This window comes from Ambystoma mexicanum, chromosome 2p (assembly GCF_040938575.1).
Source record: "Ambystoma mexicanum isolate Mex_15411 chromosome 2p, UKY_AmexF1_1, whole genome shotgun sequence".
Lineage (NCBI taxonomy): Eukaryota > Metazoa > Chordata > Amphibia > Caudata > Ambystomatidae > Ambystoma > Ambystoma mexicanum.
Window position 1 is genome coordinate 1,255,525,297 of NC_090923.1, and position 23,514 is coordinate 1,255,548,810.

General features: G+C 50.4%; 1 protein-coding gene across 2 annotated transcripts in view; it reads right to left on the reverse strand.

Annotated features, from left to right (window-relative positions):
- The window catches only part of PDAP1 (PDGFA associated protein 1), a 150,826-nt gene that overhangs the window by 55,065 nt on the left and 72,247 nt on the right, over positions 1 to 23,514 (reverse strand). For both annotated transcript variants that reach the window (XM_069645564.1, XM_069645565.1), the window contains exon 3: positions 2,139 to 2,243. In XM_069645564.1, the coding sequence (XP_069501665.1) occupies positions 2,139 to 2,243 (105 nt within the window). The remainder of the gene's footprint in view (positions 1 to 2,138; positions 2,244 to 23,514) is intronic.

Consider the following 23,514-nt stretch of genomic DNA (forward strand, 5'->3'; position numbering starts at 1 on the left):
TTTCAGCAGAGATGTCTTTTTTACTTCTGGTAGGTAGGGAGGGTATCATGTTAATAGTTTGGGGGGTGAGGAGATCAAGTGAGGCAGCCGCAGGCCCGTGAGAACGGGTCCGGAGCCTCCCGCAGTGCTCGAGGCACTTGCACAGCGGTGAGTGTCCTTCCTGCCCGCTATCTTCCATCCATCCTCCTGCGCTGCACTCCGGGTTAGGCACTGTGCTGTACTTGCTCTTTTCATTTACTGAAGCAGCCAGTGGATAGGAAACAGCTTGTGCCCGCCCCAGAGACAACCATAGTGTTATACATTGCACTGTACACCCAGCACCATTCCACACTCACAGAGCCAAGCGCTGGCACTCCAGCCAACGGCACTCCCAATCTCCTCTTTCCCCCCCCCTCTCTCAATCTCCTCCCCCCGCCTTTCAGACACGCACCCCCTCTCCTTCACCTACCACGTCCACCCTTCTCCCCGCACACCTCACCCCATACTCTCCAACGCCTGCAACCCCTGGAATACCCTCCTCCCGCAAGGTCCCCAACACATCCAAGAATAGGGCAGTACGCTGGCGTTCTACCTCAGAAATTCAGTTCCACGCCCAACCCCTCAGTCCTTGTTCGAACTAACCCTCCTCTCCCAAACACCTTCAGACCTTTTCCCCCCCTATATCCCCTCTCTCACTATACCTCGCCCCTCAGAAGCCCCTAGTATCCCAAACTCTCACTTCCCCTCCATAACAGCAGCACGGGCCACTCAGGTCAACACACCACTCAACAACCCCTCCCACACTCGCACTCCTGTACCCTCCCAACACCTCAAATGCACGGGTCTCGCACATAAAAAGGAAGTCGCAACCATTCTTCTCCTCTACTGTGCCCAAAATCTCACCATGCAACCCCTACCCCCCACCCCCCATTCCCACAACACACTCCTCCTAAGCATGTATTGGCTCTATTCACCTCCCCTCCTAAACTCCCATTCCACACCAACCTACCCCCTAAACCTCCCCACCCCCAGAATACGCTGCTATACCACCCGCAGCACCCTCCAAAAGCCCCCTCATCAATCGCCTCTCTCACCCCCATGGCTACCCCCATTCCTGCCCTACACTAGAATCCTCTCCAGCACTCTAATGCCAGACTGGTCTCCAAAAATAAATACAAAATATTTGACCTTTTATCCCATGAAAACTATACATCTTGTTCACAGACACGTGATTCAGCAACGACCACAATCAGATTGCGCACAAGGCATTCCCGCCGAACAACTTCACGATTGTCCAAAACAGAGCAAGTAGAGCTGGGGGACTAGCCATCCTCCACAAAGGCCACCTCTCAGTCATATCCAACGAGAATTCACTGTGCAACATCGACTGCGAACCACTAACTATAAAGATACGCCTGCACCCCTCTCCCCCCCACAGCTTCCTGTGCTGGTGGCCCGGCTATAACAGGAACTTCGCCGACTCCCTCAGCGACTCACTCTCAGCCACCCTAATCTAACAACCATCCTTTTAACTAGGAGATTTTAACATATGTTTTGACGTTCCCACCAACCCTATCACTCGCTCTCTCATTGACAATCTGGAAGCTCTCAGCCTGACAATTGATACCCCACCCTACTCACATAGGGAGGACACACCCTTCATGCCCTATTCAGCAGCTCAAACCTAATCTCTACCCTCCCTCCTCGTCCCCTACTCTGGACTGATCCCTAGACCATATTCTTCTCCCTCCTGCACCACTCCGACCCCCCCCCGCCCTCCCCATGTCCCCCGTCCATTAAACTCCTCACCCTCAAACCCTCTGCCCCCGCTGGAATAATGTCATCATTAGCCCTGACCTAGCCGATTAGTGTTCATAGAAGTGTTTTCCAGGATCTCTTTACCAGATAGAATAGTACAAACTTAATATGGAAGAGTCCTGGGATGATAAAATCAGGAGGGCTACAGTATTCCTGAAGAAGACATCTTCTCAGTTATTCCCAATCGAAGGAGTGTGCTTTAACATCTCTTTACCATTAGATATGCGTCTAAGGCATGATTTATTTTCTGACAACACCCAGTGAAAAAAGTTTATTAAAATTTACCATGTTTTCACAAAGTCTTTAGAGTAGTTTACTTTCTTTGAAACCGTGATGGCTACCTGGTAATCCTCGTCGTCTTCATCACTCTCGTCAGAATCTTTCTTTTCTTTTGTTGGGTCGCCTGCTGCCAATTCACCGCCATTTTCTGCAAGGAGCTCTGCTTCCTGTTGAGGAAGTACAAGTCAAAAATCAATTCAGAAAAGGTCAGACAGACAAATGAAGGCAAGTATGCCTCAAAGTGAAGGTATTTTGGTAATATAGGAGTCCAACCAAATGCAATCACAAATCTCCCCTAGCTCATCAGGGGGTCACAAAACTTAATTAGCTCATGTTTCTGATGTTTCTGTCAAGCATCTGACTAGGATGAAGGGGTGCATTGACTATTTTCAGGAAGGGGTTCAGCACTATGAAAATGTTCACAGGTATGGCTACGTCCAAGATGGCTTGCTTCAAAAAGGCAAAAGTCGCAGCAAGGCAACACCAAATGCTTGGTCTTAACAGAGAAGAAACCAACCACACATTTTACAATGCTTGAGGGCATCGGAGCATACAAAATAAAATAAGATTTGTAAATGGGACATGGCTTTATCCTGTGCTTTACTTTATCGCTTCACTGCATGCTACACGCTCATGCCCGACAAGGCCTGCATATCTGAAAAACCTCAAACGCACATCTCTTAAAGGTCAATATGCAGCAGACATATGGATTTATTTCAAATGGCAAATTGAAAAGAAAAATAAATTTGAAGGCATTCTAATAAGTTGATCCCAGGTGGACAAGATAAGACTACAATTAGAAGTAGAAATACTGGCATACAAATGTTATGGGGCTGACCAGTATAAGAAAAAGGTTATGTGTAGTGCTCCACTGTTGGAATCTTTCAGATTCACATACTTGGAAAGGTTGAAATACAATTTTAATTGAGCTTTATAGAGCAAGGGAGGGTCATTGCCCCAAGCGATAATGACCACTCCAGAGATCTAGAAGGCTATTGGCACATGCAAATAAAAGGGAATGTTAACGGTGGAAGTTTTGGGGGCCCGGGGGTGGGGGGGAGTCCAGTAACCCCTCATGTAGATTTAATGACCACTGAACCAGTAGTGATGAATGACGTTTTGCATTTCATTGCCATCGGCAAATTTAGGTCATTGAGCTCCACATGCACCTCTCTGCCTTCAAACAGCTAGACAACTGCATCTCGTCAGGGTGCAAGTAAAAAGCTAGAGGTTAGAATGCATTCCAAGTATTCTGATTTACTAAGAGGTGGTCTATAACTGAATCCATTTGCTAATTAAGCTTTACAGACACTGCAAGGGGACCGTACTAGGAGTTTAGGGGCCATGAAGACCAAGTTAAAGGCCATAGCGTAACAAGGGAATTCAATGAGGTATGGGGGACCTCAACTCCTGGTACAGCCGAGGGTGAAGTCTAAGGGGTCTATAAAGTTATTATAAGCCGCCATCACTCTTTATAGAGGTCAGGAACCTTTGGCACTCCACAGGTTTTGGACTGCCTCACAGCCGAGCACTCCTTGCTGCAGGCAGCCTTGGAACTTGGCGTTCTGAACAATCTGCAGGCTATATGAAACAGTCTAAGAACTATACGCATTGCTACAGCAAGCAGATTATCCAACAGGAATTCCATTCCAATGGTTAGAACAGCAGTTAAAACAAACAAAAAAAATCACTATGTAGTAGGCCCCATACCCATCCCGCGAGGCCATTGTCAGATTCTAGACACAAAGTCCCAGACATCGCAGGGTATTAGAAGGTGATGGATATGGGTTGCATGTGAATCAATGAAAGTCACAAACCCTGATAACTAGGCTTACAAGTAAGTTTTCTTCTCCAACATCAGATCGTACATAGACTGGATTAAGCAAACAACCTTCAATAGTAATAAACAAAACAAGGAGGATCCCCTTTCTCCATTTTGGCTTCTAAACTTTAGAACTTCCTACGAAGTACCTTTCCATAGAAGCGAACCATCGGACGTTCAGGAAACTGCTCAAAACATGGCTCTCTGGTTAAGCAAACCAAATATGTATACAACAGACTCTGAATTACCAAATGGGAAATTACCGACCTAGTACATCAGAATTCCTAAAACTCAATCAGTGCTGAAAGGGCCAATTCAACCAAACTCTTCGACAAAGGAGTCTGGTCTACTAAAAGAAGGCAAACATGGCATGAGCACACCAGAAGAAATCACTAACATGCACCCCTATTCCTCCTTCCCACCCACTCCCACCTCACCAATTACCAACTATTAATCTTGCCACTGCTACACCACATCCACTCTCAATCAAATGACCCACCAGGAGCATCACACTATACACAGATGCCTACCATATCCGTTACCAAGAACACCTCACTCCACTCTACTCTACTCTACTGCATCCACAACTATGCTCAACCTTGAGAAGGCACTGAATAGCCAACATGGCCCAGGGCACATTTTCCCCGAACGAACAAATCCGAATCCATATTCAGCATACATGTAACCAGTCCTTCCGGCCTGCACTCAACACAGCCTTTCCGTGCCTCGCCAATCCCATCAACACTACTCCACACAGCCTTTCTTTACAAAGCCACACGCAGCGAGGCCAACATTATTGGCAGAGGGACGCTATACATGTCCTCTTTACCTTACCTACAGGCCATCCAAGAGAAGACAGATTTTATTCCCCCCCATTCCTCCATACCCTCCAGCAGTGATCGAAGAGTGCCAAAGAGCGCTCATCTTCCACCACATCTGTTCAAAGTACAAGTTGTACTTTTAAACCAGTCAGATAGCACAGTGAGCCAAGCGTTCGCTCCGGATATCTGTGCGCCGCCTTGTGTGGCAGGTTCGAATCCTGGCAGGGTCAACTCAGCCTTTCATCCCTATGAGGTTGATCAACTGAGTACCACTCTGTGGGATAATGTCTTGTTTCATCGTTCCAAAACCTATGGGTGTGTAGCGCTGTATAAGAAATAAATTATAAATGATATTGATTTACAGGATTTATTCTGCCAGAGAAAGACCTGTTCTACAACTAGAAAGAAATTAGAATGGTTCTAAAATAAAAGTATGTTTGACAAAATCATGAAATGGATACAAGATGGTCCGTGATGCCTCATTCAAACGTAAACCAAGAACTTGTTACTAACCAGCAAGTTCAATCATGCGAAGTTTAAGCAAATCATCCTCTCCAACTCCCCCATCCTCATGTGCCGTCAGGCCAAGGAGCTTCCTTTGGCTCTAAATTGTCCGTCCAGCCACATGCCAGGCTATGCAACATCTTCCAATTACTAGCTTACATTATGTAACTAAATGAGGCCTTCCATGGCTTATTTATCTGTGCCCCTCAAAAGAGCTTTGAAAAGGCTTCCAATTGTTCTGAATATAGCAGCTAAAATGGTCACAAAGAGGTGCCGACGTCCTTCTCTGTGCTGAAAAACCTGCACAAGTGCCCCGTACAGTAAGGTGAAGGCACTTGTCTTGGCACACAAAACACCTCATGAACAAGCCCCAGAATATCTCCAACAAATTAAATGGTATTCCCCTACTTGCAGTTACCCGTCACAAAATAAATGCCATGTAGCGATTGCACATTTACAACATGTTTGAGCGAGAAGAGAACTTGTGGAATGCCTTGCCAGATGGAAGGTTGATGGAACGGAGACTTTATTGTCATGTAGGCATAGAATCGAGACACTGCTGTTCCAATCAAGCCAATGACGGGAAGGATTTACCAGGTTACTCACCGTAGTGACCACCTTACTCCTAAGTCCATAGTCCCCTTTGCTCCATACTTATGGGACATCTTTCCGTACTGTGCGACCGGCCCGGAGCACTTTGTAAAAAGCATCCACATTTTTTTCAAAAATGTGTCCCTCCTCTTTCCTGCGCGGGGCCCGGCACGCGGCCGTAACCCCACCCACCTTGGCTCCGCCCCACGCATATGTCATACACTCCGGGAAGAATCCTTCCTCACTCATAGCTTTGCATGACCCGTCTGGAGATAGGGACGCCCAGACGCATAGGCACGCCCAGACACCTAGCATAGCCCAAATGCCCTCTACACAATCGCCTCCTCATTATGCCCTGTTACCTGTGGTGCGTAGGAAACGTCGGCCTCCATGGTCTAGTGTTAGCCACAGGAAGCGGCTTAGTTCGTTTCCTCGTTTTCGCTGGCAGCTACCATGGAAAATACATACAGGCTGGGGCGGCCAATCGCGCCAGCTTCCTGGTTTCGCGTCGGCATCCCAATCACGTGTCACGAAACCAAATCACGTGATCGGATGTCGACGGATATAAAAGCCGGGCGATTCAAACGCTCATCGCTTCACAGCTGTTTTCTACACTGTTAGGCGTTTGCGTTACGGAAATTCTTGTTCAAGACCTCGGCTCACGACACTCGGACTGGTTTTCTTGCTTCTCGAACTTTTCCTTGGATTTGCTCGAACTTTAATACTTGGACTTTGGCTAAACGGAAACGGACTGGTTTTGGATCTTCCCTTTCTGATTTGTTCAACCTGGATCTTGATCTTCGGAACATTTTTTGCTTACTGCTTTTGGATTCCTTGAACTACGTTGTGTCACAGTACTTCGAAAGACTCTAGTCTCTCAGGTGGTTCTTCCAGAGTCGGTGTTTCTTCATCTGGCTTTCAGGATCGCTGGCGTTCCCTCGCACCACAGCTTTGAACACCACAGCTCTTGACTTTGAGTTTAGGTAAGCCTTATTCTAGTACTTATCACTGACTCAAGGTATTGTTATTGCTTGTGTTAACCTTGCCTTCCTTCCAACAGCTTTGGGGTTCTCGACGCTGCGGATCCTGTGAAACACCAACCACCTGTGGTTCCAAGGCTCGCACAGAGAGTTCATTCTACCTCTCTGTGGGGAACTTGGGAACAGAGGTCCATACTCTCTTCACTACGTGGCAAGTCACGACAGCATCGCCCATCAGTCCTTTTCTATCGCAGGGTCAAAGACCCATTAGCAATAACAGAGGAACCTTATTAGAGGGGACGGCGGGCGGGCGTATGGAGGAAAGGGGACTATAGACTAGGAGTAAGGTGGTCACTATGGTGAGTAACCTGGTAATACTCCTACGTCCCGTCCCCTTTCCTCCATACTTATGGGAGATTCCCAAGCACTCCTTACAGGAACTATGGGTGGATGGAAATACCCCTTACTGAAATAGGTTCTTCAGCACAGCCTGGCTGAACTGAGCGTCAGCTCTAGAGCTCATATCGAGGCAGTAATGCTTACAGAAAGCAGATGGGGAGGCCCAAGTAGCCGCTTTAGCGATGGACTCCCAGGGGACATACTTCTGAAAAGCAACCGCGGCTGCCTTGCCTCGCACCTGGTGTGCATGGATACCTTTAGGAGGTTTCAGCTTTTGGACGGTGAAAGATTCCGTGATACAGGCGGTTATCCATCTGGAAATAGATGCCTTAGACGCCGGCCTGCCCTGAGGCTTACCAAAGGTCACAAACAGTTGGGAAGAGCTCCGAAGCCCGGAAGTCCTGTCCAGGTAGAACCTAAGAGCTCTTCGGACATCCAGGCAGTGTAGAACCCTTTCCGTCTCCGAGGCAGGGTTCGGAAAAAAGACCGGAAGGGAAATCAACTGATTCAGATGGAATTCAGTCACTACCTTTGGTTGGAAAGCTGAGTTCGTCCGAAGGACTACCTTGTCCTTGTGAAAGACCAAGAAAAGGTGCTCCACCGACAATGCCCGGAGCTCACTCACTCTCCTCGCTGACGTAACGGCTACCAGAAAGGACACTTTCCAGGACACGTACTTGAGGTCAACCGTAGCCATTGGCTCAAAGGGTTTATGGCACAGCACCGTCAGGACTACATTTAGGTCCAAAGGCGGGTGCGGACTACGAACCGGAGGGTAGAGGAGTGTCAAGCCTGCAAAATGCCTCTTAACCACCTGGTTAATCAGAGAATAAGAGCATTGGTCTATAGCAAGATAAGCGGAAACCGCTGAAAGGTAAGTTCTGCATGACAGAACGTAAACACCCGACTCTGCTAGGGAGGACACGAAGGACAGCACCTTGTCAATCGTAGCCACCCTTGGATCCAACTGCTTTTCCAAACACCAACGACAGAACCTGAGCCTCTTGTATTGGGATCTAGTCGAGGGTTCCCTGGCTGCCTGGATAACACGCATGTTATCCGTAGAGAAGTTAAAATGCTCTAAGACTTGAACTCAGGCACCATGCCGCCAAGCTGAGCGATTGTGGGCAGGGGTGCCACATCTGCTGTTCCCCTTGATGAAGAAGATCTGGGGTTACTGGTAACCCGATTAGCAGAAACACCGACAGGTGTTGAAGTTCTGAGAACCAAAAATGGCCGGCCACCACGGGGCCATGAGCAGAAGCGAACAGTTCACAGAGTTCTTCAGCTTCCCAATCGCTCAATGAACTAGAGGCAGAGGCGGGAAGGCGTAAGCTCTCATGTTGTGCCATGGAATCTCGAGAGCATCCCCCAGAGAGGAGGCTCTCAGCCCCACTCTGGAGGCATACTGAGGAAGCTTCTTGTTTACCACCGTAGCGAAGAGGTCCACCTGCGGTGTGCCCCAACGCAAGAAAATCCACGAGGATCTCCGCCCTCAACTCCCACTTGTAGCTGACCACTGTCCGCCAACTGAGGGCATCCGCTGTGACATTCAGCTGGCCCGGGATGTGCACCGCAAGCAGCCAAACGCCATGAAGCATGGCCCCACTCCTACATCTGGATGGACAGATCAACCAAAGGTGCCCACCCGCGCAGGCAACAAAAAATTGTGCGGAAGGGGTATCTGAGCATTCTGGTCATAAACTGACCGATAAGGATGCGCACAAGGCCGAGTAACCAGCCCTACACCCGAGGCCGGTGGCGCAGCTGTAGGGGTAGCGTTCAAAATGGCCACCGCGGTCGTGGCGGGAACGGGCGCCATTTTGTCATCACCTGAGGGGAACTGCGTCACGTGAGGAAGTGAGGCAGGGGTCCCCGTCGAAGGATCAGGGGTCTTAACTTTAGCCTTAACATAAGGAACCTCGGCAGAGCCAGTATTATGAGGCCTGGAATGTTTCTGCGACATACCAACTGCCAAATTAGCCTTCTCAGGAAGGACCTCGGCGCTGCAGGTAAAAGAAGAATTTCCCTTCTTTGCCCCCACAACAGATCTGGTGTCGCCGCAAGAGCAGGAACGGTGTTAAACAACCTTCACCGATAAGGCCTTGCCAGACCCTCAGAAATGTTGGTAGCTTTAGCCTCTGTACGAGGGACCTCGGACCCAGGTCCGGTAACAGCCTTACTTGCGCGGGCCTCGAACATCCGTTCGGTGGCACCAAGCCCCACCAAGGCTAAGGCCTCGGGGCGCACCCCAGTTGTCCAAACACGGATACTCATGGATACCCTGGAGACGAAGTTAGGCCGGAATCACCGACATTATCTTCGCGAGGACACGCGGCGCCGAGCTGAGGCCAAAAGGAAGCACTCGAAACTGGAAGTGCTCCTCTCCCAAAGAGAAGCAGAGATATCTCCCTTGCGGGTTCCAAATCAGGATATGCATGTACGCGTCCTGAAGATCCACAACGCTGAGCCAATCGCCCATCTGCAAGGAGGAGCGTATCTGGCTGGGCGTGATCATCTTGATTTTCTCTTGGGGTAGGAAAAGATTGAACTGGGAAAGGTCTAGGATGGTGCGCAGGCCAGCCAGGTTGGGTTTGGGCACCGTAAACAGCCGGGAGTAGAAGCCCTCCCCTCGCTCCCCAAGGGGAACGGGTTCCACAGCTCTGAGGTGCAGAAGTTTCTGAACCTCGGCCTTGAGGAAGGGTGAGCCCGACAGCTGAAAAGGAGGGTTGAGGGGCGGGATAGGGGGTAAAGGTAAGCGGAAGCCCGCTCGAGCGACTGACAAGACCCATCTGTCTTCTGTGATGGTCTGCCACGCCTCCCAATGAGACGCAATGCGTCCTCCCACTGGGGTCTCATGCAAGCGCGGAAAATCCTCATTTGGCAGGTTTAATGGAGGCGGTGCCACCTGAACCTGATGAGGAGGCTGAGGAGCAGGAGAAATACTGCGTACGCTGTTGTCTACGGCGGTTATTCCCCGCAGGAGTATCCACTCTGCGATTTTTGCGGTCGAGGAAGCCCCTAAAACCAGAGGAAGGTCGACCTTGCGACAACGGCCTTTGAGTCTTGAAGGGAGGTTTAACCAGAACAGACAAAGATTTGGCCGTCTGAGTGCTGTCTTTGGTTTTGGTGAGCTCTACATCAGTAGAAGAGTGAAAAAGCTCCTTACCATCAAATGGAAGGTCCAGAACCTTGTCTTGCACCTCCTTCGAGAACTTAGTGGCATGCAGCTATGCTTGCCGCGAGGTATCAACCCCTAACATCAGACCCCGAGCCGAGGTGTCTACGTGATGAGCCGCAGCCTCCAGGAGATCCTGGGCCAAGACCCTGGCATCGGAAAGGCCTCCTCTGAAATCCTCCAGCTTCTCGACCGGGATATGCTCCTCAAACTCTGACAGACCTCTCCACATCGCATGTTAGCTCCCGCCAAAATCAATTCTGCATTGGCCTGCCTGAGCTGCAAGGCCGAATTGGCAAATATTTTCCTCCCTAGGGAGTCCAGGAGCTTGTCCTCCTTTCCCAAGACCTGAGTCGCAGTCGTGGAGGAGGAAGCTGCAGGTCTGGATTGCAACGTGGTCGCAGCCACCACTGTGGAGGAGGCAGCCGGAGAAGATGACAAGGCCACTTCTTCCGAGGAATGTAGCCTGTACCTCGCGTCAATCTTTTTATTTACAAAAAGTCCTGAGTGTGGCTTTTCCCAAACTCTTCGGACCTCGGCCAGAACGTCCTTCTGCAAGAACAGGCCGGTACGCTCCAAAGGAGACAAGGTGAACGCCCCAGAAAGCACGCGCTTCTGCGGAACAGGTGCCTCAGGCACCGGAACATCTAAGAAGCTCATCATGCCCAGTACCCGGTCATGGAAAGCTCTGGTAGAGCGGGGCAGGTCCTCGTTGTCCTGATCGCCTTGAGGGTCATCTGACAGGTCCGGCTCCTGCTGAGCCGAGTCAGGCACTGCCTTGTCCACTGGGGACAATGGCGGCACAGGCGGAAGCGCAGGGGGAGGCACCACGGGCAAGGGAGGCGCCGGCGGAACCACCAACGGGACGAGCGGAGCCAGAGGCGCAGGTGGACATATCTCCTTGAAAAGCCCCTTGAAATATTCCCTCATGGGGTCGGTGCACATAAGCGCTTGCAATTTACCGAAAAAGGCGTCCTCAGGAGATTGTTTCGGAACCTGAGGAGGCCTCTCATGAGGTGGACAAATCCAGGGATGCAACGGGGAAGGGTGCCACAAAGGCCCCTCCGCCGACATATCCACATAAATCAAGGGAGCCGCCCCCCCACGGGCAACGAAACATTGTGCGGAAGAGGCATCCGGGCGTTCCAATCAAACTGGCCGGTAAGGATGCGCACAAGGGACCTTAGGTTCACCCGAAGGACCGAACCCTACATCAGGGGCCGATGGCGTAGTTGTAGGGGTAGTACCTAAAATGGCTGCCGTGGTCGTGGCGGGAACGGGCACCATTTTGTCCTCATCTGAGGGGAACTGCGGCACGTGAGGAAGTGAGGCAGGGGTCCCCATCGATGGATCAGGGGTCTTAATTTTAGCCTTAACGTAAGGAACCTCGGCAGAGCCGGTACTATGAGGCCTGTAATGTTTCTGTGACATACCAACTGCCAACTGAGCCTTCGAAGGAAGAGCCTCGGCACTGCTGGTAAAAGAAGAAATTTTCTTCTTTGCCCCATCAACAGATCTGGTGTCACCACAAGAGCGGGAACGGTGCGCTGTCACCGACAGAGCCTTGCCCGGCGCCTCAGAACTGTTGGTAGCCTTAGCCTCTGTACGAGGGACCTCGGACCTAGGCCCAGTAGAAGCCTTATCGGCACGGGCCTCGAACATGCGTTCGGTAACCTCAAGCCCAGCCAAGACCTCAGGGCGTACCCCGGTTGTTTTTGAGGGAAGCCGAAAGAACGGCCTCAGAGCAAGCTCCGGTACCCCACGACTCAGTAGAACTTGGTCTACACACAACCCCCACAGGAGGGGCCTCGGAGTGTACTCCAGTGATCACAGGCCCCTTAAGGAGACCCTCGGAGAAAACTCCAGTAGAATTATTAGGCCCGACAGGCACCTCAGGGCGAACCCCGTAAACAGAGCGATCAACGCCCCTCGCGGCTCGAGAGGAACCCGGGAAGGTATCCCCCGGCCGGGGTGCTCTGAAAATCAAAGAACTTACCGGGCGTTTTTTCTTCTCGTCGATGAACGCCTGACAATGCGAAGGAGGAGTCCGTCCGAACACCCCCTCCCACCGCTGCAACCAACGTTGAAGAGCCCGGACCGAAAGGGAGTCACAGTAAAAACAGGAGTCCAGACGGTGTTCCGGACCCAAACACTCTAAACAAAGAGGATGGGGATCCGCCCTCGCGAAGCGACGGTGACACAATGAACAGTCTGGAAAATCTAGTTTAAAAGACAGACAGACTAGTAAACGAACGCTAGCGAGAGACAGAGGGGGGGAAAAACGGAAGAAAATCTTCTGAGGATGCAAGTGCGTCCGCCCCCGATCGTGCGGAGAAAAGGACTGATGGGCGATGCGCAGGGCAGAGCCAAGGTGGGCGGGGTTACGGCCGCGTGCAGGCCTCACGCAGCAAAGAGAGGAGGGACATTTTTGATAAAAATGTGGATGCTTTTTACAAAGTGCTCCGGTCCCGTCCCAGAGGACGGAGAGATGTCCCATAAGTATGGAGGAAAGGGGACGGGACGTAGGAGTATTTCTTTTTGCACTTTTCGCTCCAAAGAGCCCTATGGAACCCCCAGTCTTTTTGCTAATTTTTTAACCCTGACTGAGGTCAGTAAAGACTTCTGCTCTACTTCCCTTGCCTATTTTGCTCATTTGTATCGGGAAACTGACTAGTCAGACTGTCAGTACTGAGAGACTCTCTTTTGGAATTCTTGTAGTTTTACAATTGCACACATCACCTTACAGTGAAGTGCAGTTAGGATACTTTGTATCCATATAACTTTTTAGATGATGGCTTTTCGGTTACTTTGACGATGTGCCCTAAAACAAGCTGGTTGAAGCGGAGCGATTTTTACCATTTTGTAATACGATTCTTGTGCAATTGTCACGAATGGCTACTATAGGTGGCTAGTACCCTAAAATGGCTGTGCCATTAGATTTGCGCTTTCTTTAGCCTTCTTGTCCTCCTTGCCCCTTGCTCAGGGCATGAAATGCCATATATGCTACCCCCTTTCCCAGTTAAAGGGGCTGGTTTGGCAGGCAAGTGAGCTTTCTGTGTGTGAGCCAGAGGAGGGGGCTGGAACTCTCTGGTCCCAGTCCACATCTTCTGGGGCCCAAAGGTCTTGTACAAGCTGGATGTGACGACTTGTGGTTGCCCAGTATTGGACAACCGTGGGCTGTTGGATTATTGTGGATCCTTACCATTGGTGGGCTTGGGCTAGCTACCAGCCCACATCTTTGATGCAAGGAGAGCTCCTGCAACCATTTGACAGATTTGAACCAACACTTCCATGAAAAGGAGCAGCCTGCCGACGACTCAAGGACAACCCCTGCAGCTGACCAGCATCGACTGCAGTGAATGGCCCGGTGAAGCCGTGTTCCTCTGCCTTATCTCAGAAGACTCATGTTGATGTTTCAATCCTTGGATTAGTGAAAATAACCAGCTCGACCCCTGCTTGTGGATCTATGCCTTGGAAGCCACCAGAGGTGCTCACGGACCACCGTGGACTGATCAGATCCCTTTTGGGACTACCGTGCTGCAACAGTCACCTTTCCGAGAAGAGCCTTGGGACTCGCAGGATCTTCAGCTTATGCCATAAGTCGTGTGGCCCCACAATTTCGGTATTCTCATGACAAGGGGAGCTGAGACGGCTTCTGTGTTCACCGCTAGAAGAACACCCGTCGCCACCCGACAGCAGTGACCGTCGCTGGAACCATCCTTCTGCAATCCCGCGAGCTGTCCTGAAGGGTCCGCACTGCAGAGGACAGCATTTTTTTCTTCGTTTGGGAATATTCCACAAGATGTTGACTGGAACAGTCTGGTGAGAACCACGACCAGCTCCTGACTTGAAGTGACATCTGCACTGTGACCCCTGGGCTCCCACTCATTCAAACCCAGGAGAGAATATTGGAGCCCCAGAGAATTCCCGATGACCTACAGTGTCACCTGAAAGAATCCGAGTCAGGGAGGTAAATGAACATACCCGTTTCTGTCTCCCTCCCTAACCCTACCCTATAAGCAAACATTGGGTGTAGAGCCCTTAGCCCTAAACTCCATCTGGCCTAGCATTTAGTCGTCGAATCTGGGTCAAGGATCCAGTCCCAAAATCTACATTTTTAACAGGATAGTGTGGGGTACTTACCTTATTTGAAGTAAACCCATTTACAAGCGATTTGGCGTAAAGCGCTATATAAACCTAATAAAATACCCAATTTAAGGGGTCAGTCACCAGTATGGCCCACTGCATCAGTTCTGAGGTACCATCCCTGGAGAAACCAATATGGAACTAGTGAGTTCTGGACACAAGGCCTTATACAGTTTAGGGCTGAACTTCATAAGACCAAGGGAAATGGATTGTGATTATTCTAGCTAATACAACAATGTTTCTGGCATTTAATTACTTACCTGTTGACCTCAAGTGTACAATTATCATAAAGCAAGGTTCAATCCAATCCCTCCAACTTTGAGATGGCATACACGAAGAAGCCAAAGATTTCACACCATGGCTCAATACCCAAAATAGATACCTCAAATGTAATTAAATAATGAGCACAGTAGATGTGAATTATCTGGACATCTCCATTTACCATGCAGACGGTGTCCTCTTGGTCAAACCATATACGAAAAGGCACTGATCCGAACGCTCCATTACACCAGTCATAGAATCATCATGCAAATCATGTAAAAGACAATCTCCCTATCAAACGGTACAATTCTAACAGGGAACCCTATGAAGAGGCAAACATTCTCATCAACAACCTTGGAGCAAGAGGATATCCTACCAAATTGGTCTTGCCGCCTTTCTCCTCGGATTAAGCAGCCATCTCAGAATTGCTGCTTCCTTGTGCGTTTTGCCTTGCTCAGAGTGTGCTTTTTTGCTCCGTCTTTTATCTGTGTGGGAAAGTATGATGGACGTCAAGTGTGTGTAATTATCAGTAATTGCCTGACTCTGCCTGACCCTTGTGCTGGGACATGTCAGGTATGCGGCTCTGGTGTTAGTCTGTTATTGCTCACGACTAACAGTCTGTGAGAAAGTGTTTGTGTTGGGAAAGGGGGAATGGGGCGAGCTTCTAGGTATCCAAAAGGTGTTACAGGGAAGGGGAAACCGCCTTTCACCCTTTGGTGTCCCACTTCCACTCCACGAAGACCCCCTCATCCAGGTGATCCTCCCGCACTGGTCCACCCCCAGGAACTGGATCCAATAGCGATGGCCATGTCCTGGCCACCTGGATGATAGATGCCCGGGGACTAGTGGGTGAGACACCTTCAGGTTTCTGTAACCTTTTGACCCATGGCTCTAGATCACTTAGGTTGTAAACTAGCCATAGAAACAATTGACATTTTGGCCTAATGGGTTAGTCAGACAACTCACCTGTTCCCTGGCTTGCCAATTCACAGCATCACATTATTTGGAGGCATCACTTTACATTTAACTGGACCGCATTACTACATACACATTGGTAGTTTTAACATTTTAGACGAGTAGGATGCTGGCTATCTTCTCCGATACTTTTTTGCTAATATTAGGAAATGTCCATTGCTTGACTATTCTATTTTTATGCTCACATTCGCTCTACGAGAGAATAGATCTACATAAATTCTCAACAAGAGCATTAATACGTTTCTATTTGGGAGTATAAAAACAGATTACATTGCAAGTGCAAACTCTTTTTGGGTTTAGTGGTAAAACTGGAGGGAAGATATTGCTAACATCTATGGTTTATCATACACATATAGGTAATAAGCATTGATAAATAGATTCATTGAACTGATGGACCCACAGCAATATTGTAGTCCAACTGAAAGCCCATTAGGGTCTCGGGCCTAGTAGTTTTTCCTAGCACTGAAGCGCAAAGACCCAACTATCTCCAGAGCCTTGCTTCGGGTACAGCACTATTCTCTGCCGAAAAATCTGTCACAGCCCCAGGTGGGCACTTAGACCCACCTTTAGGTGGGGGGGTATGGGGGGGGTGTTAGGCTTTGGCATGCAGGGTATGATGTAAATCATGACAAGATGCCTCGGTCAGCCACCGAAATTGAAACGCAAGCCTGGTTTCTACAACAATCCGGGCATGTCTGGTAAGCCTTGCTTGGGGCTGCTGATGCCCCATCCCTTGGGGTCTTTAACAGTCAGTCAGGAAATGCAGTTCTACTGGATAAAAAATCCTGCTGCATAGAGCAATGCTAACCGTCTAGTTCCAATCCGGTTGATAGCTCAGTGAGTTCATTTGTCTGCAGCAGTCCTATGCGTATAAGATGGAGATAACCCATTTGAACTGTAGCAGAACTGACTTAGCCATCAAGAAAGCTAACGCACACTCATCAGGGCTGCTATACTTGGAATGAACTACAGTGCAGGTAAAGCATCTGCATTAAAGAAAACGCATAAACTGCTGAGCTGAACCTATACATTTGTCATTTCTAGCCAACCTCTAAAAACATGTTTTTCATACATTTAAAAATATCCTCCAAATTACCAATTGTCGGAAGCAGCCTTTGAGGGGTGCGGCTTGACGATCAAGTTGTGCCCTGGGAGGTTCATTCCTCTAGCTTTTCCGTTGCTGTCCTGGTTCAGTCTCGCTGCAGGAGCACTCTTGCGTTGGGCGTCCTAACGAGTGCAAGCTCTACATCCTGGGCTGGTCCCCACAGTTTTGAAGGGTTTGAACCAGGGCCCTGTAAGTTCTGCCTGGTCTGCAGTCTACAATCCCTTAGCAGGTCAGTAAGAGGCCAGAGCCAGGACGTCAGAGTGGCTTCAGGGTTTGTGTTGACTTCCCGATAGGACGACCGATCGGTTTGAGACTTGAAAGTTGTAGTTGAGTAGCAACGGTTGAAGAGCGCTTTAGCATTAGCTTAACGTTCTACACACTGTGCTAAGATTCCTTATTTGTCTTCCTCTCCATTAACAAAAAGGGGTCTAATCGTTCATTCTTGAGGCACCATCGGAAGTAACAATATAACAAGTTGCGCACAATAGAAGCAGCCACTCTGGTGGTGGTGCAGCTTGACTATCAGTTGTGGGAGTAGGGATAAACAGGTTCATTCTGCGATCTTCCTCTCTTCTCCGATCAGACTGTTGAGCAAGAACAAGGGAAGTGAGGGAGATAGAATGGGAGGTGCTGACTTGTGGATAGTAGACGGATTTGAAGCAGTCGTCTGATCATTTCCCAGCCCGTGTTGATGCCTAGCCCTTTAATTTTTGTGGCCTCACCTAAGGAGGTAAGTGCACAGCAACTGTGGGGAAAGTACCCTTTGAGCTGTGTGCATATTTGGCGGGGTGCGTGTACAGCGAGTGCCAGTGGTGTAACTCAGACACAAAAGAGGAGTTACGGGCCCCGAGATAAAGTGGCTTTTATTGCATACCTTTTAGTGCTACCCAACTAAAAATGTACAGCGTTCGCGTGATCCTGGAGATAAACGTAGGTGTATGTGTTGAGAGGCTCTACAGCACAAGAAGCACATGAAATCCCAAGAATACCGGATGCATTGTTAGAGTCTCAACTGAAGTCGTTGGGAACACTTTGCGGTGTAGATTTTGAAAAGAGCGAAGTCTTAGATACATGTTAAGCGAGGCAGCAGGAGGCAAATGTAATGGGGAGTAATACGAGACTGTATGTTATGAATGAAGCAGTAAATCTGCTGAGTCATAATTCTATATTATATGCTACAGTGAGTAAACTACATGATAACCAACAGGTAATCCCAAGCGATGGAGCTATATAATGTAATTGGGGATAAACACCATTGACGAGGAAAGAAATTGGATTGAAGACTTGTGTTCAACGTTTGTCACAATCCCCCTCACTTTATGCCTCAGAAACTTGAAGCTTTACGAGCCATCAGCATTCTCACACCAGCAGACGTCACGTCTGAATTTTAGAAAAGAGTTAAACACATCACAGACAGAGGTGCTGGCGTACTCAAATTCGGCAATGTACATTTTACATTTTGCGTTAACGTCACTCGTTAAGCTGTATGAAGTCAGAGATGATTTCAAAACAAAAGAACATACTATTACAGCTATTTTAGCCAAATTAACCTTCTTTGAGGGCTACATATATGCCAAGTCAAACAAGTGATGGGATGAGACGCAAACAAACAAGTCTATTAGAGCAGGAAGAGGAGGCTGTGTCAATAGCACAGAATATAACATCGGTGGTAAACATGGAGAGGGAGAAGATATTGGAACTCTTACTACTCAATCAGATGAAGAGGAGGATAGAAGCACCCTACTGGCAAGTAGTAGACGGTGTACAGTCAGACTAAAGAAAAAGAAAAATATTTTTTTAAAGTGATAAAATTAAGAATAAGGGCTCAAGGAAATGTTTGTGTGAATTAAAAGGCGTCACTTGTAGAGGTGAAGCAAAGAGAAGATACATCAGCTAATGAGCAGAGGATTAGCAATGATTAATAGTAGAAGAACCATCTAAGACTAGACCCAAGCCTATTGACAGAGCACTCTTGCGAGATGTATTTGAGAATTATATAGCACCTTAATCCAAAGCGGTGTACATAGCAACAATATAAAAATGGCACAATAATATGAAATGAAAAAGGACATGAGAAGCCTGGGATCAACCCTGCTGAATCAGATGAGATGTCAACGATTTACGAAACAAGGAGTTGACCGTGATCAAGCGTAGAGAAAGAGCATTCCAGTGGAAGGCTGCAAGGTCAGTTAATGTGCAAAAGCGTGACTGGGCACAGGGGGGGTGGTCTCGTTCTACAAGACGAAATTGAGAGCAAGAGCAGGAGGGAGTATAGAATGAGACAAACCAGGAGAAGGAATCCGGGGGAAGACTGTAGAGTGATTTAAAGACAAGGGATACAAAGTTTTTTTCAAGCAGAAAAGTACATGAGTAGAGGCATTGAAAACAGATTTGAAAAGGGAGCAAGTCGAGAGAATGGGAGGCCGAAAACTGCAGTGGAACAACAGAAGAGGCGTAGGAAAAATCAATGAAAATATCAATAGTTTGGTTGCATCAAATGTCAGGAAAGTTACTTACCTGTAACTGTTGTTCTCCAGCATGGGTCTGGCATGGATTCACATGCTCATGAATATTCCCAGTCGTCAGGCTGGGAATCCTTGGTAAAGAAAAAATCAATATCAGTTTCGTTTCTATCACTGATCTCTGGGTCATACTGCCCCCAGCCAATGACTGCCCTCTCCCTAAGCCCCGCCTCTGGCAGCCATCCTCAGATTTGGTAGCACGCCAAGTGGCAGTATGACCAAGTGAAGAGGGGTAGGTGGGAGGGTTTGCATGTGAATCCATGCAGACCCATGCTGGAGAACAACAGTTACAGGTAAGTAACTGGTTCCTTCTCCAGCATGGGGTCTGGCATGGATTCACATGCTCATGAATAAAAGAATACATAGCAGTATACACATGCACAACCACGGGAGGTGGCAACAGGCTCAACATTAAGCATCTCTTACCTCCTCACCAGGCTCACTTTAAGCGAACTGGTTGCGCAGCACTGCTTGGCCGACCCTGGACTCCTCCCTGGAGTCCCGATCGACGCAGTAGAATCTTGTGAAGGTGTGCGTCGACCTCCACGTAGCAGCCCTGCAGATGTCCAGCAGGGGCACACCAGACAGGAACGCTGTGGTAGCAGCGATCGCTCTGGTCGAATGGGCTCTGGGACGGCCGGGCAGCGGTCGGTTTGCCAACCGGTGACAATGCATGATGCAGCCGGAGAGCCATCTGGAAATGGAAGTCTTCGAGAGAGCCTTCCCTTGATTCACAGACCCAAAGTTCACAAACAGTTGTGACGTCTTCTGAAAACTCTTCGTGCGGTCCACGTAGAACTTCAGCGCTCTAGCTACATCCAGCGAGAAGTCCTCTCGGCTGGCGTCGAAGGCAATGGAAAGAAAACTGGTAACACCAAGGGCTCGTTGAGGTGGAAGCCCGACGGCACCTTGGGTTTGAAGGAGGGGTGCGTCCTCAGCACCACCCTCGTATCATGAAAAGTCAAGTATGGAGGCTTGCAAGATAGGGCCTGAATCTCTCCCACTCGTCGTGCAGAGGTGATGGCCAAGAGGAACGCCGTCTTCCATGACAGGATCTTCAAAGGCGCTGAATGCATAGGCTCGAATGGGGCCCCCATGAGCCTGGTCAGCACCACATAAGCTCCCACGCCGAGGCAGGAGCCTTCACCGGCGGGAATGATCGGAATAGTCCCTTCATAAATTCCTTCACCAGGCTATGAGACCACAAGGACGCCTGCCCTGTTGTCCTGGTATAGCGGGAGATGGCAGCCAGATGTATTTTTATGGAGGCCTTAGCCAGCGCCAACAGGTACGGCAGCACTTGAGGGGCTGTAATTCGCAGAGGGTTAATCTTCTGTGCGCGGCTCCAGAACCTCTTCCATTTATGACTGTAACACTTGAAGACGCCCTGGCCTTTGCAAGAACCTCTCTGCAATCAGCCGGGATATCATACCCTCCAAACTCTAGTGCTGCAGGAGCCAGGCCTGCAAGTTCAGCGACTGTGGGTCGTGGTGGAGAATGGCACCACCTTCTCTGGAGAGAAGATCCACGTCCGCCGGCAGCCTGACTGGCGGGGACGTTGACAAGTCCGGAAGGTCCGGGAACCAGACCTGCCTCAGCCACGCCGGTGCGACGAGGATCATCCTGCACCTGGACTTCTTGAGCTGGTTGATGAGGCGGAGCAGCAACGGCAATGGAGGGAACGCGCATAGAAACAGGTCGTCCCAAGGGAACGAGAAAGCATCGCCCATGCTCCTCGGCTGTGGGAACCTGCTGGCGAACCTCTGGCACTTGGAGTTCGTCGCCGCCGCCAACAGGTCGATCTGGGGTTTGCCCCATCGTTGGACGAGTCGATCCACTTGATCCTGGCGCAGTTCCCACTCGTGGCACGAGCGAAGCTCCCTGCTGAGTGAGTCGGCAATGGTGTTTTTATTCCTGCCAGGTGGAAGGGAACCAGAAACATCCCCTGGGCGACGGCCCAGTGCCACAGATCCTGGGCCTCCTTGGATAGGGCTGGTGATCTGGTGCCCCCCTGCTTCCGTATGTAGAACATCGTGGTGGTGTTGTCTGTGAAGATCCTCCCCACTTTGTCCTTGAGGGACGGGAGGAACGACTTGAGCGTCGAGAACACTGCTCGTAGCTCCAAGATGTTGATATGAAGAGACCTCTCCTCCGGGAGCCAAAGGCCTCTTGCGTGGAGATCTCCGGTGTGGGCCCCCCAACCCTCCAGAGAGGCGCCCGTAGTCACCGTCTCTTGAAACGCCGGAGTTTGAAAGTCCTTGCCCGTCGTGAGGTGAGCCCGGGTGCCCCACCATAGGATCCCCCGACGGAACTCCTCGTCGAGGGGGATCCGGTCCTCGAAGCAGCCCCTCGCCTGAAACCAGCGGGCGTTGAGGAACTCCTGTAGCAGACGCATCCGAAGTCTGCACAGGGGCACAAGATAGATGCATGAGGACATCATCCGAGAAGGGGCTTGATGGACCTCACCCTGGCCACGTCTGTGTCTAACAGGCGCCGCACCTTGCCCAGGATGGTCTTGGTTCTCTCCTCTGAAGGGGAGGCCAATTGCTCCACTGTATCGAGCTTCGCCCCAAAAACAGTGCTACCTGCGATGTAACCAGGCGGGATTTGGGGTAGTTGATGGCGAACCCCAGCTCCGTGAGCAACCGGAAGGTCCTCGCCGTATGATCGACGGCGAGTTCCCTTGACCTTGCCCGGATTAGCCAGTCGTCCAGGTAGGGGTAGACTTGGATCCCCTGCAGGCGCAGCCGCGCTGCCACTGGTGCCAGGCACTTGGTGAAAACCCTGGGTGCCAATTTTAATCCAAACGGTAGGGCTCTGAATTGGTAGTGGCATCCCTGAACCACAAACCTGAGGAACTTCCTGTGCCTTTTTAGAATGGGGATGTGGAAGTAAGCATCCTCCAGGTCCAAAGACGATAGGAAGTCGCCTTCCTCCAGCTGTCCCAGCACGTGCTGGAGGGTGACCATCCTGAATTTCTGCGCCTTGATGCATTTGTTTAACCGACGCAGACCCAGGATGGGGCGCCAACCGCCGGTCTTCATTTTGACGAGGAAGTACCTTGAGTACACACGGAGCCCCGGAGCCTCCTGGGGACGAGCTTGATGGCACCTTTCTTGAGCATCGCCTTTACTTCCAACAGCAGTTGAGGGACGTGATTCTCCTTCCTGGCCACGCGAGAAATGTGAGGGCACTTCTTTTGGAATTCCAGCGAGTGCCCGTTGGCCAGGGTGTCCAGCACCCAACGGTCGGTGGAGATGGACTCCCACACGCTGAGGAACTTCGTCAGCCGGCCTCCCACCGGGGTGCTTCGGTGGGGTCTTGTTTGGAGGAGGCCTTGCCGCCTTGGCCTCCTTGACGACGACGACGGCGGGATCCCCCTTGCTTGCCGCAACCTCTGTAGGCCTCCTGGGAAGAGCAGCGGGCTACCTGGCGGTAAGCGGAAGAGCCACCGCTGGATCCTTTGGAGGCACCCTGTCTGCTCGTGGGCTCCGAAAGGGACATCGCTGCTGAATCACCTCAAGGGCCCGGGCCGTCTCCGAGTCGGTCTTGATGGCATGTAGAGACTCATCCACCGCCTTACCAAAGAGGTTGTTGCCGTCGAACGGCATGTCCAACACTCTGGTCTGGACGTCCTGGCGAAAGTCTGTCGCCTTGAGCCATCCCCGTCGCCACCGTTATGGCGTGATCCGACGCCACCTCGCCCTCCTGCAGAATTCCTAGGGCCTCCGCCCTTTTGTCAGCAGGCAGGAAATCTATCAGGGGAGCTATCTTGAACCAGAGCTCCCTTTCGTAGCGGGCCACGATCGCTAAGGCATTGGCTGCCTCAATCGTCGTCGCCGCCGACGAGATGACTCATCGTCCCATAGAGTCCAACTTCTTGCCCTCGCTGTCCGGCAGGAAAGTGGAAGTTGAAGCCGCCGTACCCGCTACCTTCTTCTTAGCCGCTGCCGAGACGACCGAGTCCGGCGTGGGCTGGGCCCTGAGGCACAAGGGGGAGGCATCGGGGACTCGGTACTTCTTCTCGTACCTGTCCCTCTTGGCGGGTGTCGTGGCAGGGTTCTTGAGGACAGCAAGCCCCTCGTCCCAGATGTCGAGTAAAGGCACCGCGAGGACAGTCTTCCTCTTAGCCTC